This window comes from Bacillus rossius, chromosome 3, assembly GCF_032445375.1.
Source record: "Bacillus rossius redtenbacheri isolate Brsri chromosome 3, Brsri_v3, whole genome shotgun sequence".
Taxonomy (NCBI): Eukaryota; Metazoa; Arthropoda; class Insecta; order Phasmatodea; family Bacillidae; genus Bacillus; species Bacillus rossius.
In genome coordinates this window covers 58,058,447-58,076,919 of record NC_086332.1, presented here as the reverse complement: position 1 = coordinate 58,076,919, position 18,473 = coordinate 58,058,447, and the positions used below count along the sequence as shown (strand labels likewise).

The window sequence follows — 18,473 nt, the reverse complement described above, 5'->3', positions numbered from 1 at the left end:
AACAATTTACTATTTTCTCTCTTCGCCTTCTCTTGTTCTTTTTCCTCTAGATATTTTTTGTTAGGCGTTGAGGTAAGTAAAACTGATTTCAGGCCTCTCCCTGTTCTCTTCCTCTTTATTTTGATCTTTGGAAGTGGAATGATGTCTTCAGGTGATGCAACTGCTGGTACCCAATCGCCTGAAAATGATGGTCTCTCAGGATAATGTACAGAATGTGCTACTTCTTGAGCTATGTGAGCCGAGTTCCCAGTAGATGAAGCCTCTCCGATGAGTTGACCAGGACTTATGTCATCCATCATGGAAGTGGGTTCGTCTGGTAATTGTGACTCCGGTGGAAGGTCGTCCCCTCGAGGTAGATGGTCATTGCGGTCATGGTTGAAATATATGAACCTCTGTTCCTCATCGTCTTGTGGTTCTGTAACTTCAGGTTCTTGGTCTGTTACTTCGGAGGGCAGAAAGTCTACATCTGTAAATTTATTTTTATCGAAAGGATAGATTCCAGTGCTGTGAAAACCTTGAACTGCTGTTTCAACAGTTGCTGCTCTTTCAAAGGCAATTTTAACAAGTTGTGAGACATCAAATTCACTTATTGTTTGCCCAGGGTTTGCGTTTGTCCAGCTATCTGCAGCCGCATCATAAAAGGCTTTGAATGGCCTGAAGAAACACCTGTCCAAGGGCTGCGTTTTGTGACTGCTATGCGGCGGTAGGGTAAGCAAATGAATGTAATTGGACTTAGCAAACTCAACAGCTATCAAACTGATGTGTGAAATGTGATTATCCAGTATAAGAAGTATTGGGTTCTCAGGAGTAGGATTTGTGTACTTCTTAAAGTGATCCAGCCATTTCACAAAAGTTGCTGAGTTCATGTAGCCTTTATCCATCAATGCCATGTCACAACCAATCGGTCCTCCTTTGATAAGCAGCCTATTTTCTCGTTTTCTTCCATATATAAAAAATGGAGGTACAAATTGTCCGACCGCACTCATTGCACAGACCACTGTTATCGTTTTACCCTGTTCAGCGGATGTAGACTTCGCCACTTCCTTCTTACAAGTGGGAGCTATGTGCTTTGGTATTTTATTTGGCACTGTCTGAACTCCGGATTCATCCATGTTGTAAATACGTTCTGGCCCAAAGTTATATTTTTTTAAGGTATCTTCCAAGTTGTTGAAATACAGTTTGAGTTGATGACGGTTTAATCCCATGGTACGTGCCACACTTGTCTTACGTGCGGTTCTCAACGATAGCTTGTTTCTCTTCATAAACGCTCGGGTAAAATCCCTTCCGGCCATTTTTGATTCGTCAGAAAATGGACAGGAGATGCTATTTTTCTTAGCATAAGCATACAGAAGATATCTCAAAGACTTGAGACTCAAACCGAAAAACCGTTTGTCCAATTCCACACAGTGACGAAATAAATCATCTTCTTGTGCCAATGTAAAAATCTTCCTGAAACGTCCAAGCTTTGACCCCCCTTTTCCAAGTCGCATCCTTTTCATTAATGCGGTGTGTGAGAATCCAATCGCTTTGGCTGCCTGACGCAAAGAAACTCCTTCCTTCATCAATGAACATGCTTGGTCATAGAGAGCTTGAGTAAGGGGTTTTTGGTCAGTTTTTCTTTTGTAATTCCTGAAATGATTACCCTAACTATTATATATGTCATTCAAATCAAGTTACATTGACTATAATCTATATCTAAGAGAGAACAGGAGTACAAATTATGAACCCTAACTAAAAACAGGACATAAAACTAAATAAAAATAATAATAGGGGCAAAGGATGCCAATGGAAACCTTTGCCCCATTGTGTGTGGAAACTTTTACCCCATTTTAGGTTACTTCGGTTAAGTTGTAATTCCCGCCATTGTACACAAGTAATGCAAAATCTTGTGAAAGGATTTAAAAGGTTATGTTCCAGCCTAAAACGAGAAAATTTGCTCAAAACTATACACACTTTTTAGTTACGTCAGCTAACACTCGAAAACGGCAAAAAATTACATCAAAAAGGACAAAAAAACACTCACCTCATATTCCTGGCCTGGTGCTGGTAGATCGTCACGAGGTTTCATCAGACAACTGACAAGCAACAAACAAGTGCGCTGCCTAGTGTATTTCCTTCAAAACTATTCCCGGTTTTTTTCAAATATAGATGGAAACTTTTGCCCCATGGCAACTTTTGCCCCCACCTACCCTATATTCAAAGTTTCCTTGTTATTTATTTTAAAACGTACTTAGCATTTTACATGCAGTATAAATGTATGTGTCATGTATTTTTAACATATAAATACACTGTGTTAAAATGTAATTCTGAATATTCTTATGAAAATTACAAAATAAATATTGATGCATGATTATTTGTGTTTATTTTGTTTATTATATAACAATATTCAAGACTGAATTTTCGCAAAAGCCCCTGTCAAAAAGTCACACTTTGTCTTTGTAATGTTGCAGGACCCTGCCCCCCTAAATAAATAATTTTCTTTTAAACTTCTTTTTGGTATATGTAAATAGTAATAAGTCAATGTTTTTTGAGTGATGTATAAGTTATGAAACAGTATAATCAGACGTTATGAATATTAATATATGTTATTTGCACGTGCTCTGTGTTTTAAGAAGGTATTTTGTATTTTATTAAACATTTTTAATCATTACTATTGTTTATGTAATTATTCACAAATGAGCCGCTGTACTAGAATTTTACCTGTTTATGCCTACTTTTTCAGGTTTTTCTCAATAAGTTTAATTTTTGTAAAGTAATTTGTATTATGATTGCTGTTCTTAATTTTTATTAACATGTTGTAATATAATTATAAATCACGGGACTGTGTCTGGGTTGGTGTAATGGTTAGAAAGAGAGGCATGAGAGGCCTGTAAGTGGGAGTGAGAAAGAAACAGTGCTTCCCCGCCAATCGAGATAAAGACGGTAATTCCCCCACTGCGTGGGAACCGAGTGATAACTGCTGTCTCACGGTGTGGGAGAGAGAACGAGAATGGGAGTCCCCGATTTCGATGTGAAATTGAAAAGAGACTGATCAGGGGAAGCCCAGAGTTCTGTATCTAAAAGATTTTTTCATGTATTGTAACTTGTTCTGTGATTGGCTTGTATCGGTAAGCGTGAATGAAGAGTGCGTGTGATTGGTCGGTGAGGTCATGTGACGTTTACTCCCTGCGTGGAGGAGACGAGTTCATGAGTTCACCAGTTGTCTGCCGACTGCTGCACCAGTAGGTCGCGTTCGGTGGCTTCTCGCTAAATTATGCAGTAATTTGCTAATGGATAATTTCACGTTGGTGGTCAGAGCCAGGCCGAGTATTAAGTCAACCTAATTTGTTTTATTTTCTTTCGGACAATAATTAGAAATTGCGGCCACCTTCGTCTGCATTTGGCTCGGGGCGAAATTCGGTTTCGCTGGGTGCGGCCACGTTTGAGGCCGCACTGACTTCATGTATTTGCAGCAAAACATTACTGAAGGACTTAATCTACGCTATTACTTTTCGTTAATTTTCCTCGCGCGAGCTACCAGCAGTTTTTCGACGGGCAGATGTTTGAATGAAACGAGTGAATGAACCATTGGAAGTGTTTAGATTCGTCGGGGCATTCTGTTTGAAAAAATAAAAACAAAAAACTAAAATCGGCGTTCAACATCTGTTTATTTTGTATATAACGAACCGTTATATCTTAAACAGTGTATGTCTGCGGGGAAAAATGTATTCATTAGTATATAGTCTCTATCAAGTAACTTGTCTGAAATTTATTGAAATTTATATACACTTCTTCTGCCACATGTTCTGTCAACATTGTTTATTTACAACTTCATGTGATTTTCAAGTATTGCTTTGCAGGTGACATTTGGGAAGCGTGCACTGGTACAACTTTTGAGTCATCTCAAATTTTAGTCTTTTTACATGACACAGAATATACTTAATTACAACTAAAAATAAATCTTACATTTTTGCCCTAGGTGCCCATTGTACAGCACGAATGATGAGCTACATGTGGAAGTGGTCCGGCAAGAAGCAATGAAGGCTAAGCAAGAAGTGCTGCAGCAAAATCCAACAGTTCAGTTGAAGCACGACCCAACCGAGGTGCTGCCGGAAGCCACCCAAGCACACGGGATCCAAGCACAGCACATAGAAGCCAACAGGCGCCTGGAACACGTCATGGTTAGGCTGCAGGACATGGTAAGTTGCATGACACACTTCATTTGCGGCTCTCACACATGAGGAGCCATGTTGGTGAAGTGGGCAAATCACTCGTCTCCCTCAAAGGCAATTTGTGTTAGATTGCTGGTGGGGTTGAACTCTAATTTTTCGCATGTGGCTAATGTTGCCGTTAGTTGGTGGGTTTTCCAAGTTCCCTCATCGTCTAATGACCTCAATGCCGGCAAGATGGCATGCTCAATCATGTAATATTTAAGACATGCAACTCAGGTATACCTGTAAGAGTATGCATGTAAATATAAGTATGGCAGGTGGGCAGTTTGGATTATCCCTTGAGCCTCTTAGGCATGCCTGTGCAGAATTGCACTTTTAATTGTAAACCATGTACGCAAGTAGACACGAAGGAAACACTAGTCACTTGTGGTACAGTACCTACTATAGCGCATGCAGGAGATCATAGTGTATTATGGTTTGTATTTGAATCAATTAATAAATGGTAAACTAGGACCTACCTGTTCCTATAAAGAGTAACATCTAATGGGTATTTAAAGAAAAATATAAAGAATGAAGCACATTATAAGCTGGTTATCATTTTTTAATGTACTGGTTTTCCTGATTCAGAATGTAAATTAGTATAAAAATCATACAAAGCAGTTTTAGTTTTATTCTTGACTAGCTAATGCCCGACACACATTGCAAAATTGGGCATGCAGTTTTTTGTAATATGTTTGAAGCTGATACACATATGCAGAGCATCTATCTCTCTCTCTCTAATTCTCTATCTATATCTATCTCTATATCTCTATATGCATGTGTATATACATATGTATGTGTAAATACACACACACATATATATATATATAGACACACACACAGACAGACACAGAGAGACACAGTCAGCTGTTGGCTGTCCTCTTAACAAGAGCGACAACTGACAACTTGGGCACCCTCTCAGGAGTTGGTCTCCTGCGTCCACCATGTGGCAGACATCAAAACAACCAAACCAAATCATTTAAATTAACAGCGTGCTTAAATGACTTTACTCCACCAAAAACAGGGTGCTGGCAAAATACCAAAATTAGCAGAGCTGAAAAAAAGTTTCAAGAACTTTAAAATTAAGAAAGTGACTGTAAAGAACCAGCAAGTAAAAAAAAAAAAAAAGTAAACTTTAACAATAAATTTATTGTGATTTAAATAATGTAAATATTCTAGGGGTGTGCGGGAAAGGAAATTGAGCTTTGGGAAAAATTTGGGAGGGAAAATCAGATTTCACTCTGGAAATCAGGAAAAATCGGAAAAATACATTATAAGCTATCTATAGAGCATGAGAGCTAACTTATAATTTTTGTAATATTTTTACCACAACAACATTAAGTTATAAAAAAAATACCACACTGGTAAGTCACAAATTTCATGAACTAAACCTATAGAAACTAAACAATATACAAGACATTCTTTACACTTATGAGTTGCAGCATCTTTCGAGGAAATGTTTCTGATCTGTTTGGAAAACAGGCTTTTAATATAATTTTCTGTTTTCATGCAAGAAAACCAGTTCTTCTATAAATGTTGGGTGGCTAAAGATTCTCACTTTGAAGACACTATATTTCCAGCGGATGAGAAAACACTTTCACAAGCAGTTTGAGTTGCTGGTATTCCCAGATATGCCACTACTATTCTCCGTTCACTCTTAGCTGAGTTCTGAAATAAACAAACACCGCCGTATCACTGCGCCGCGTCAGCAAGTGATAGGCTGAATTCATCTGGCGCGCCAAGCACTAGTTGCAACACACACACTTCAGTACAGTCGGTGCTAATAAAATAACGGAGACATAATATAACAGGAAGCACCGTAGCACTTTGTTCAGCGTAGGTGGTTCATTTGCGAAGAAAAAACTATGCACTTTACGCCTAATAACCGTCTTCACAAAATCATCACAAGTTTTTATAACAGGATACTCAAGTTTCCTTTTCTTCCCGGAAGATGTTAATGTCCCGGTGTCCTGTAATTCTTTCCTTGCACGAAGCACACTGCTCTTCGAAACACGCCTAAATTCCGCAGTTAAACTCGCGATATCGTTCACACGACAATCCGGATATTTGTCTGAAAATGTTTTAAAAACATTCAACATAATAGTTTTCTGTGCACTTTTCAAAGGCTTTCCCGTTCTGTGTTTTACAAAACTCGGTCCGACGTCAGCCATAACAAACCGTGCGCGCGCGAATCCGAAATGCAACTGTTGCGCCGGGCATCAACTGTACACTGTACAGTACATTTTGTCTATGCCACCGTACACACGGCGTCTGCTAACATAATTGTAAGTACATACTAGCTGACACATTAAACTGTATTGGAAATTAATGATGAATCGCTATAATGCTATATATCAACAATTGTTATAGAAAAGACAGTGTAAAAATACTTACAAATGGTACGTAACCAAGGGACTATTTCTTGCGCACGAATAATGTGCGCGGCGGCCGGCAGCCAATGAAAATGTTTGTTTACAAGAGGCTTTGTTTATTCCAAAACTGAGGTAAGAGTGAACGGAGAATAACTTGCATAAATTTGGCAGTATCATCTCATTTTGTTCCCACCACTTCAGTGGGTCTCCAGTTCTCTCTAGTAGTGGCATATTTAAATATGTTGTCACCTCTGTGTTTTGATTAGCACCTATGAGAGACTTTGCAGCTAAATTATCAAATTCATGCCACAAAGAGGAGTGGCTAGTGAGTCATTAGCTGATTCAGTTTTCTGAGTCCCTGCAAAATAAAGAAAAAAATACCTTGAACCTTTACAAACATCCGAGATGCTAACTACAAGTAAGAAACCTGGTTGTTAGTCTATTTATTGCAGAAAATAATAAAATCCATACTGTAGGCCTATTAAAATGTATACTGCTATGGAATGTAGAATACCACCCAATAAATTTTACATTCACAGACCATTAAATTTAGCAAAAGCTGCCCACAGTAAGAATTAACCCCCTTTATGTTTCTGTGAGATGTGCCAAGTTGTTTACTAATTATGATTAAGTTGATGTGTTAATATTAAACAAGCACTTTACCTGATTCAGTGTCTTCTTTTAGAAAACTGTCAAGTTTTTGCTGTAAAGTGTTAACAGCAAGTTGTTTTTCATTGGCGGACACAACAGCCTTGAAGTGTGGGTCTAACAAAGGAAAGCGTGCCTTCAGTCCAAAATGTAATGCCCTACAAAATGTGACACCAGACTCAACTTCACTAGAATGAGTTTCAGTGTAGTTATTCAAAAATGTCTCAAATGAAAACAAAACTGGAATAACCATTGAATCTGTAGGTATCCTTTCTCCAGGAAGTTCTTCTGTGGCTTCATGTAGTGGTTTAAGAATTTTTACGTTACCTTCAAGTCGCCATTCACTCACACTAAGGTTTCAACATTTATCTCTGCAATGAAAAAAAACTCACAGGCCTTACAGGATTGGTGTGAACCAAGTGGCTATACACGAATAAGCACTTTAATTTTTGACAAATTAAAGTGTAAATATCCGGACAGTAATATCGGTTTCACTGCCAGTAAAAGATGGTTGGATAGTTCGTGAAAAGGTATGTGGCGTGTGTTTAAGGTCACACCCAAGCAGGCAAGCCAACCAGCCAACTGATTATTAGTGCATAACCACCTTCTCCTGTTACGTGGTGTCAAATTTGTCATACAAAGTATATAAAGATCGTTGAGTGTTACAGGCCTCAAAGTCGGTCACTTTTTCCACTAAAAGTCACTTTTTGTTTTCATTGTCACTAAAAGTCACTTTTTCCAGTAACTGGTCACTTTTTCCACTTTTTTCGCATATTTGGTTGGTATTCTCATGTTCTTATAAACAAAATTACAGTGAAACCCCGATTTTACGTTACCGCTTTTTATGTTTTCCCGATATTTGCACCAGTTTTTTTCGGACCCGTTTTATCCTCATTTTATACAATGCAATTAATTCCCGTGGTTTACAATGCGCCTATAATCTGCTTCTTGCAATTTACGCTGTTCTTTCGGATATTACGCTTACTTTATTAATTAATAGTATAGTCCATCCACGGTAACCTCCTACTTTTCTGAAGCCCTGCTTTTCACCGCATCTACTTTAATGTCACTATGTATCCTTCCGCCGTATGTAAACAAAAACATTGCCATGTGACAAATGTCAAATGGTTTGTTTACAATCACCAGCTGTCAAAACAATGTGTGTGTGTGTGTGTGTGTGTATGTATGTATGTATGTATGTGTATATATATATATATATATATATATATATATATATATATATATATATATATATATATATATATATATAAGTAATTTGAATATGATCTAAGTATACATGTATATGTTCATAACATTTATGATACCCAATGGTAAAAATATTAAAAAATAAGTTTGTTAGCTAAAGAAATAACATATAATTTAAAGTAAATTTTTAGGAGAACATATAAATTTACAACATTTATGTAAGCAATAAATATCATCCTTCAGTACAGTTCAACACAGTTTTCTGCATCTGAAAAAAAAAGTATTGTAAATTATACATATGGCTGTCCATCTAAGCAATCTGGAAAAGACTAAGGATTGAAGGTTTAATAAAATTAACAAATTCAGATGAAAACATTTAAAAATGAATTTTCTTCTTTTATTTAATAAACCCCTACCATTTTGCCGGTTAAGGCCACAAATAAAAATATGGTTATATACATTTTCCTGAGTATACTTATTAGACAAAATCATAATTTTATGAACAGTAAAATTGTGGTAAAGAATTGACAGTAATTTCTATACCACTTATATGCATTATTTATCTTTAAAAGATTTGTGCAATGGGAGTGCATGACTTGATGTAAGTTTTTGGACATACGCCATTGCTAAGAACTTTTTCTGTTGAAGAAAAACTAATAAATAAAATAAATAAATAAAAATAAAAATAAAAATTCTTAAAAAAAAGATACAAAAAAACACACAAAATTAAGCAAACAATTGCTGTTGTCAACAAGGATATGAACACCACAAAATATTCCGAAACAGGAATATGGTCAGCAAACAAAGAAAAAACAAAGAAAAATGTACTAAGAGAACGAAAAAATCCCCACAAATGATGACAACACAAAAATATTGAAACCCAAAATAATTCAGCACAACAGTTGAAGCGAGACAAAAAACATGACAAAACGAAAAAACAAACAAATACAATAGTTTTACCTATCTGTTTAGGTAAAACTATTGTATTTGTTTGTTTTTTCGTTTTGTCATGTTTTTTGTCTCGCTTCAACTGTTGTGCTGAATTATTTTGGGTTTCAATATTTTTGTGTTGTCATCATTTGTGGGGATTTTTTCGTTCTCTTAGTACATTTTTCTTTGTTTTTTCTTTGTTTGCTGACCATATTCCTGTTTCGGAATATTTTGTGGTGTTCATATCCTTGTTGACAACAGCAATGGTTTGCTTAATTTTGTGTGTTTTTTTGTATCTTTTTTTGAGAATTTTTATTTTTATTTTTATTTATTTATTTTATTTATTAATTTTTCTTCAACAGAAAAAGTTCTTAGCAATGGCGTATGTCCAAAAACTTACATCAAGTATATGCATTATTTATTTGTGGCCCTGGATGGGGACTGGCTTTTTGTTTTCCAAGTAAGTTCACTGAAAAATGAAGACACACAACAAAATAAAATGTTTCACATACACCTATACGAATCCAGAAATGAAATTTATTATAAATTTATCTTAATATGTGTAATATAAAGTTAATACATAAAGTTCCAGTAATCAACATACTTAATGGGAATGCATAAAAGAAAAAAAAATGTTTCAAACCCCAATACTTACAGTTGCCCAGGTGTTTATTACATACAGACCTCAATAAGAACACCCGGGTAAATCATCAAGAGGAACTGCCAGTACTTCACTGTCTCCATCTACTTGCTGTGTCGTAACCTCAAATTCTTCGCTGTCACTGTCTTCACTTGAACTATCCTTGTCGAGGTGGATGATGAGTGGAGGAATGGTGCCGCTGTCTATGTGGACTTCTCTCTCCCAGTCTGCTTGAATTAGCTTCTCCACGTGATCCACACACCTCGCCCATCTAAAAAAATTAATGTATACAGTAAAACCTCTATATAAATGACCTGTTTATAGCAAAAACCACTCTATAACAAAATATGTTTGTTTCTGTCAAAACGGCATAGTAAACAATGCATGGCATGCTCTTTATTACATACAATTTTAAACTCACTCCACAAGAAACTATTTTTAAACACAACAAAACTCATTTAATGTGTTTTCCTCAACTATCAAAGCTATTATTTAATACTTGAAGTAACATGTTTTGTTTTATGTTATCTGAAAAAAAATTTATAGTGGTTTATTCAAGATATAATAAAGCTGTAAATATTTTCTATGTTATCAATAAAGGCTTAGAATGCATATGATAAAATATTTATTTCATAAGTTTTGTGTATGTTTTTGGTTAAAATTTGTCCCAGACAAAAACAGTGAGATATAGCGAAAATTTAATTTTTTGAATAGTTTTGATGATTTACTGTATATGTATTTCACTATAATAACATAACTTTTGAAAATACTAATGTGCAAGAACTACATGTGTAAATACCTATTCAAGTTCGCTAGATGAAAATATTTAAAATTCTCTACGTTGAAATTTTATCTGAATATTGAAATCTGCCTACAGCACTGAACCCACCATAACTTTAAAGTCATTGACACAAGATTAAGCATAACAGAAAGTAATATCACAATTACTAATAAATACAAAACTATTTATGGAAATGAAACAATTGCAAATGGACTGCAATTACAAAAAAAAAAAAAACCTTGCAAATAAGTCACCACTGTTAGATCTAGAAACTACACAGATATGTATGAATCACATGGGAATAAAATTACAAACACAAACACAAACACGAACACAAACACATACATGCAACACATTTTCAAAACGACAACTACACAAATTCAAACCACTTATTTTTACCAATTGTTTTAAAACTGTATTACTGGTATATGAATATACACAAAATGATAATCACACTATACACACACTAGCACACAAAGTTATCACAAGGAATGGTAGGACCAGGCTGCTAGGCAACAATACTTACGTATTATGTAAAAATGTATGGTAAGGGTTTTGCTGAAGCTTGAGGAATGTTCTACAGGAAAATAAAACAATTTCTACTTCAAAAGGAATACCCCATTGGTCATGCAACATGAAAATACCTCTCTGGTGTGGAAGCATCAAGAGCCTCTTTCCAGATGGCTGCAACTGCATCATTGTCAAATCTCTTGGCCCGCCCCACGTTACTATTGTAATGGTGTTTACATTGAGCCCAAACTAGTTCGATTGCATTATAGTGGCAGTGATAGGGTGGGAGTCGTAGAATTTCGTGGCCATAGTTACGAGCCAACTCGTCTACCTCATATCTGAAAAGTGTGTTAGAACAAGGCGTAAGAATGTAATTTTTTGCAACTATCTCACTTTTAAAGAAATGCTGTAAAAAAAACGAAATAATATACCGTATTCGGGGCTTGTTTTGTTTAGCTATTCTCAGCAGCTCCACTTTCAACAAATTATTTTCATGTTTTATCTCATTCTTCTCCAGCCACGCGATCAGTGCATCCTTGGTCCAGTTCGTTGTAGGTGTTTTCTCAACCTACGTTATGCCAACATTTAACTAAATACTCAAGTAGCTGATAAGAATTCATGACAGTAGAACCCTGTTACAATTTTACTGCTTATAAAGTTTTCCTGCCTATAATGTATTATTTTTCAAGTCCAATATTTTCCCTATAAGGACAATGTATTTAATTCCTGGATATAATGTTTCACAAATTATGCGTTTCGTGCTTGTAATGTTCACTTCATAAAATTTTAGAAGACGAAAAAAAATTAAAAGCCTTTGTCTATACTGTCTATGTATATGTGTATGTTAGCAGTTAACTGCCTGTTGACACCCTTGGAAAACAAATAAATTCATAAATTTTTAGCCATTCTGTGTGTTTTCAAATGTATTCACTTAAATCACATGTTCAAGTGGCAAAAGAACTGGACTTAAGCATTTCCACTGTAAACACTGTCGTGAATTATGACAATTATACAGAAATGAGACAATTTTACAGCAATGAGACAATGTGTAAGTAAAGACAAAGCAGATAGAAGCTGGAAGCACCATGATGTTAAAGAAAAATTGTTTTTGGCTTGCTACAAGCAAATTGGAGCATCAAATATATCTTTATGCAGCTTGTTGAGTCCATTGGCAATAAATCCACACTAAAAAGTACTAAATTGAATTTCCTGCTTATGTTTTTTTTTCTTGTAGCCCCTTAAAAACAAATTATAACAGGGTTCTACTGTACTTATGCAAAGCAAACATGTGTTTTGGCATATTGTCGTAATGAATTTCTAAATTTAACAAAGCATGTTAGTTTAGTGACTAGAAATTTTTTTGAAAATATTATTTTAATTTATTAAGTAGGGCAACAGAGCATTCATAAAGTGGGTCCTTTTACCAAACAAGTAATTATGTCATTTTCAAATGCTATTTGCAATAAAAAAATTGTATTTGGTATTTCAAACCCTCTACTAAATTAGTTTGCACTACGATGTAATTCAATTACATTATATATATATATATATATATATATATATATATATATATGTATGTGTGTGTGTGTGTGTGTGTAATCAATTTCAGCTCAAACATTATAGTTTATAAAAATGTAGTGTAGGCATACTATTAAGATAACAATTATTGCTGGCAAAATGTATTAGTCTCGAATATTCGTACTTATACACAATAATAAACACATGTAAATTTTTCACATTACAATTTGAGCAATAAAAAGACACTGCTTTACCATTGCACATACCTGGGTGCTGTGATATGAAGCATTGTCCATTATGATGACACTGGGTTCCTCAAGATGCACCAACATGTCTTCAAACCACATCAAGAAAGTTTCCCCATTCATCTCGCCATGGTAGTCTGCAGTCTTCTGACCTGAAAAAAAAAAGTAATCCTGCTCCTGGCACAAAGCCAGTGCGCCCTCCAGCATTAACAACAATAAACCTTTTACCATCTCCAACAGTACGTCTCTTCGCAGATTGTAGACTCTTGTCCTGCCATGACTTTGATACAGTTCCTGAAAAATATATGAAATGGAAATGAAATACTTTGTATTGGACCACAGAACAAATTTTCAAATAAATTAATGCCTTGCCTCTCTGGAAAATCCATGTTTCATCAACAAATATGAAATTGGCACCTCTTTCTTTTTCTTCTTTATACTTTCTCAAGAAATCTATTCGCTGCAATACTATGTTTTCATTCTCTATCAAAGCTTTTCGTCCATCAACAGTTGTCCATGAAAATCCCATCTTCTTTAACAATTTATGAAGACTTGATCTTCCACCATAATAATCTATTTGTCTTTCCCTGATTTCTTTCAAAATGGTGTCGACTGTACCATTCAAACCTGTAAATTTATTGCATACATTAACAATACATGAAATAACAGAGGTACACAAAACTAAGCGAAACCACAACCCCGTAGAAGATAATTTAAGTGCACAATTTACATTTATTAAATAGTTTTAATAAACTTACATTTCAAAAATACTTTTAAATTAATTTAAATTTTGTAGTTTGCTTAGAGGAATTCTACATTGCAGTATTTTTGTCTGCAATGGTATGACGATTATATTGCGCGTTTGTATTGAAGTTGTGTAAAATATTAGTATTTCAGCATTCAATTTAGCAATCAATAAGTTACAAGCTCTACACTGTGTTATAGGTAAATGTTTTGTATCGTGTATCCCATGTGATCCCTAGATCTTTATGCATGAACCTGTACATCCTATTGATCGTGTGGTGCATGCTTTTTTTCATTTATTCAGATCAAAGATCCTGAACATAATCAAATATTGTGGTATAGCAAGAATAATTATCATAAGTTTAATAAAACATATATATTTTCATTATTATTCAACTTTAAATCATAACTGATTACTATATCACAGGTTTTTAGTTTTGGTTTTGTACAGGATTTTTAAACGTAATAAATTAGAAAAGCAAGCATCATCAATCACAGGATCAATATTTGCAGGATCATGCGATCAGGATCAATGTATCGAATCGGATACGCGATACTAAACTTTTACTGTTTTATAACCTTCTGTTACTTCATACACTAACACACAGTTTGTCTGGCTAAGTTGTGTTTTCATATGATACTTCATTACAATTAAGTAGGCCTATTGTTTATAAAATAACAATACCCCTATATTTTCTGAAGGGTTAGGCGGGGCATGACACTATTTTGCAATAGAATATATATTGTACTGGACCCTGCCACACAGTACAATTTAGCCAATTAAGTATCCCAATTTTTTTTTAATAACCATGCTTGCTTAGACCACAACTCACTAATTTGTAACCAATTACTGCTAAAGCGCACAACTGGATATTATTGATACTGGAAATAGTCATTATTTAACCTTCTGATACATCATAAAAGTTGAGGTTATTTAATATGTATACTGTGTATAACGATATAAACATTACTTGTAGTTTTAGAATGTAACCATTTTCTTTCTATCTTTAACCTAACCTTAAAAGGACGTGTACCTATTTCATATGTTGCACAATATTCTATATATCAATACCATATCAATAAAGAAACCTAACAAACCACCCAAAAATGTTAAGTATTTTTAAAGGACAGATTATATCGGAAAAAAACTGAACCGGTCAATCTGCATATGGATATATGAAATGAATACAATTAAGTAGGGCCTACCCCAGTGATATTGAAACTACTCTTCAGTATCAAATTTTTACCTTCAGCGTACATCCTGTAAATTGCATTCCTGATTGCATTTACTGTGAAATCGTCGACTGTGTCAAGTGACTTTCCTTCCTGTGGCCTTTTTTTCCTCTTTTTTCCTGGTGTTGAAACTTCTTCAATGTCTTTCTTGTAGTACCTAACCAAAAAAAAAAACATTTGTCATAACACTTTTCCGGGGACCCGTTCACAATACGCAGTTAGGCAGTGTTCCAAATATGGCATTTTGTCACAAATATTTGCTTTGTGGTCACTAAATGGAAACATGACAGACTTTGTCCACGAAATTAATGAAGTATTTTTTTATTTATTTTGTGATCTCCCAAACAGATGAAAAACTAATTAAATGCAAATTATAAAATCACTCCCTTATGTTATAGTTAAACCTATCATAAAGTTTATAAACATCGTTATAAACAAACGTGTATCACACCCATAAAAATACTTGAAAGTGCCTATATTGTTATTGTTAGGACCTGAGTAGGCCTAATATGATTTTAGGTTAACTTTTCAACAGAGACGCCACATGGCGGTGTTGTCTCACACCAAAAATTATAAATTGGAAATAAAACACAAAAAACCTCGTGAGTTAAAACACAGGCCGACAATACTTAGGACACAGTCGATATTTTTTTTAAGTGCATGAAAACGAAAAAAGCCTACTTACTTGAGAACAGTTGACTTTGAGATGTTGAGAAGAAACGCGGTCGTCTGCGTAACGTCACATTTCTTCAAGTCGCCTTTCCTAATTAAAACATATAAGTTCTGAGCGACGTTAATGATGTCCATCTGACGCTGCGAAGAAGTAGCTTTCCCCATCCCGGAACCAATTACCATTACAGCAATCACAAGAACCACACAAAATATCAAAACGATAACAAATTCCATCATTACAATAGTAGATAATAAATAATATAACAAAGTTAAAATACACAATATTAACACAAAATCCTGAAACACAAACTGTACGTTATTTCACGGTCAGTAATATATTAAAACACACTGCAATATGGCGTAACTGCAGACAAACGGCTGAAAGAGAAAACAAACAAGTGACTATTAACATTATTAATGCGCGACCACGGTTTCGGCACGTAATATTTTTTTACCGTTAACATAACGTTTTTATTTCACCAGAGATTTAAAAAAATGTTCAAACTTAACAAATACCCAAACAAATTCTTAAATACACGCGGAAAGTCAAAAAATATATATTTTGGCTAAGGAACTATTTCGTTCTAATCATTGCCAACACACCACTTCTCTCACTGTTTCATTTACACACATGCGAGATCATTAATATTAATAATATTGTACATAGATAGTTACTTTTTTTGTAAAATTTTATTTAACATCATTATACGGTAATTTAGTGTTAATGCATGTTTAATATGCATATGATGGAAAGTATTTTTGCAAACAAACCAAACATGCTGCATCCTGGTGTGTTTTTTCAAAGGTTCGTTTAAAAAAGTAGGAGGTTACCGTGGATGGACTATAACATTAAGTTTTCTGTTGTGTAAGTCATCTTATAAAGACGTTTTTAAAAGTAATAACTTCATCTGTAACGTCTTCTTCGCCGCTGTATACTGCTTATAAAAATGTAACCAGCGCCTGTTGACATCATTCCTGTTTGGTTATGTTGACTACCGTATAGAGCGCGCGCAGGTAGTGAAATATCGATAGCTCGCCGACTACATACGAGAGCGCTATTAACTACAACTGATTGCCAGCACTCTTTCATAGCCATTGCATGGTTATGCATTTATTTACAACTTACGTTCGTGTTACGGTTTTCTTTTTCTTAAGCGATAAAACATGGTTCATTCATTTTTTGTACACATTCCTTATGCTTTGTGATATTTTTTATTAATAAAGAATGAAAGTATGAAATACTTAGCTATACTCTGTACCGAATGTAAATATGGGATATAATGTCAATAATTATTTTTAAATAGGTTTCAGGCCCTCATAATGAATTATTATGTGTACATCAGAGTACGATGCATTTAGGTTATATGATATTACAGTTCTCTGAGCAAAAAAAAAGATTTGGTATACATTTCCCTTATTTTACACTTTCCCTTATTTTACAACATTTTCAGGCGCACATATATATGTGTGTGTGTGTGTGTTCGCGTGTGTGTGTGTGTGTGTGTGTGTGTATGTATGTATGTATATATATATATATATATATATATATATATATATATATATATATATATATATATATATTCATTCCACTTAGAAGAAAATGCCATCAGTGCCAGAGTTAAATGTCTGTTTGTGGGCGTGTGTTTGGTAACAGCGCCTTGTAACAAAGAGGGAAGCACATATGAGAGGTTGCGAGCCGGCCTATCTTTAGTTCCAGTCTCTCCTTTCTACGGCATGTGCGAGGGTAGTGTTTCGTCGATACATTTGTAGTATTGCATGTGGAATTTATTTATCGAAGTGATTGTGAAGTGAAAATATGTGTGAAAACATGCACATAACTCATCAATTTTGAAAAATTACATGAATTTGCAACAATTATCAATGGGTAAAAATGCCAGCATAGCGTACTTAATAGCGATGGGAAAGTGCAAACTCCATGTTGAGTGGCTTGAAATGAAGGATGAAAATGGCTTCGTGATCAAGGAATGGGCAAGAAAACATACTGATCGTGAAGTTTTTTGTGTTTTGTGCAGTGTAACATTTAATGTTGATAAAGGATTTCAGGCCATTTCTCAGCATGCTAGTTCAGTGCGCCACAAGACCTTATCGGAAACAAAGTTGCACCGAAGTCAGCTGAGACTTGCTGCTGTGAGGCCAAGTTACTCAACTGCATCCAGTAGTACATTAGATGAAAATGTAGTTGTTCCAAGCAAGATTTTACAACTGTTCAGTGTGTGTGAAAATTTTAAAGCTGCAGAACTTTTTTGAATTTTGAAATGTGTTTCTTCAAATTATTCGTTCAATTCATGTGACTGTATCTCTGAACTTTCTGATTGTATGTTTGGAACCCATTGTGGCTTGAAAGTGTCTGAAAATTTCAGTTTGTCAAGCACCAAAGCAAGATACCTTCTCACTGATGCCTTGGCTCCACATGTCAAGAAACTCCTTGTGGAAGATATGTCTGTGGTATATTACAGCATCTGTTATGATGAAACCACGAACAATGCCAACCGCAAGGAACTTCAGGTTGCTGTCAGATATTGGTCTGAAAGGAAAAAACAGATTGTAGGCCACCATCTTCAGACCTTTTTCATTTTGCTCGGCTACAGGGAAAGTTCTTGTTGAGAAGATTAACACAGCTTTGGATGATGCATCATTGCCCCATCAAAAATTAGTTGCTGTTGGTAGTGATGGCCCTAATGTAAACAAAAAAGTTGAGCGGCTAATGAATGACGAGTTGATTGCCATCAGGAACAAGAATCTTTTTAACATTGGCACATTTAA

The 18,473-nt window shown here is 34.9% G+C and overlaps 2 protein-coding genes across 4 annotated transcripts in view; one reads left to right on the top strand and one right to left on the bottom strand.

Moving 5' to 3' along the window:
- LOC134530755 (uncharacterized) overlaps positions 1-18,473 on the top strand; it is a 98,110-nt gene that overhangs the window by 58,487 nt on the left and 21,150 nt on the right. Inside the window, exon 9 of the mRNA XM_063365895.1 lies at positions 3,959-4,178. Within this exon, the coding sequence (XP_063221965.1) occupies positions 3,959-4,178 (220 nt within the window). The remainder of the gene's footprint in view (positions 1-3,958; positions 4,179-18,473) is intronic.
- On the bottom strand, positions 9,943-16,245 carry LOC134530754 (uncharacterized). Of its 3 annotated transcripts, XM_063365892.1 has the most exons (6): positions 15,703-16,245; positions 15,032-15,174; positions 13,458-13,667; positions 13,269-13,334; positions 13,062-13,192; positions 9,943-10,257 (listed from the first exon to the last, which is right to left on the bottom strand). In XM_063365892.1, exons 1-6 carry the CDS (start codon positions 15,924-15,926, stop codon positions 10,144-10,146), a joined length of 888 nt encoding a protein of 295 aa, XP_063221962.1. In that variant the 5' UTR covers positions 15,927-16,245; the 3' UTR covers positions 9,943-10,143. The 3 variants fall into 3 exon arrangements, with proteins under 3 accessions (XP_063221962.1, XP_063221961.1, XP_063221964.1); XM_063365891.1 differs by having other exon boundaries at positions 13,269-13,667; XM_063365894.1 differs by lacking the exons at positions 13,269-13,334; positions 13,458-13,667.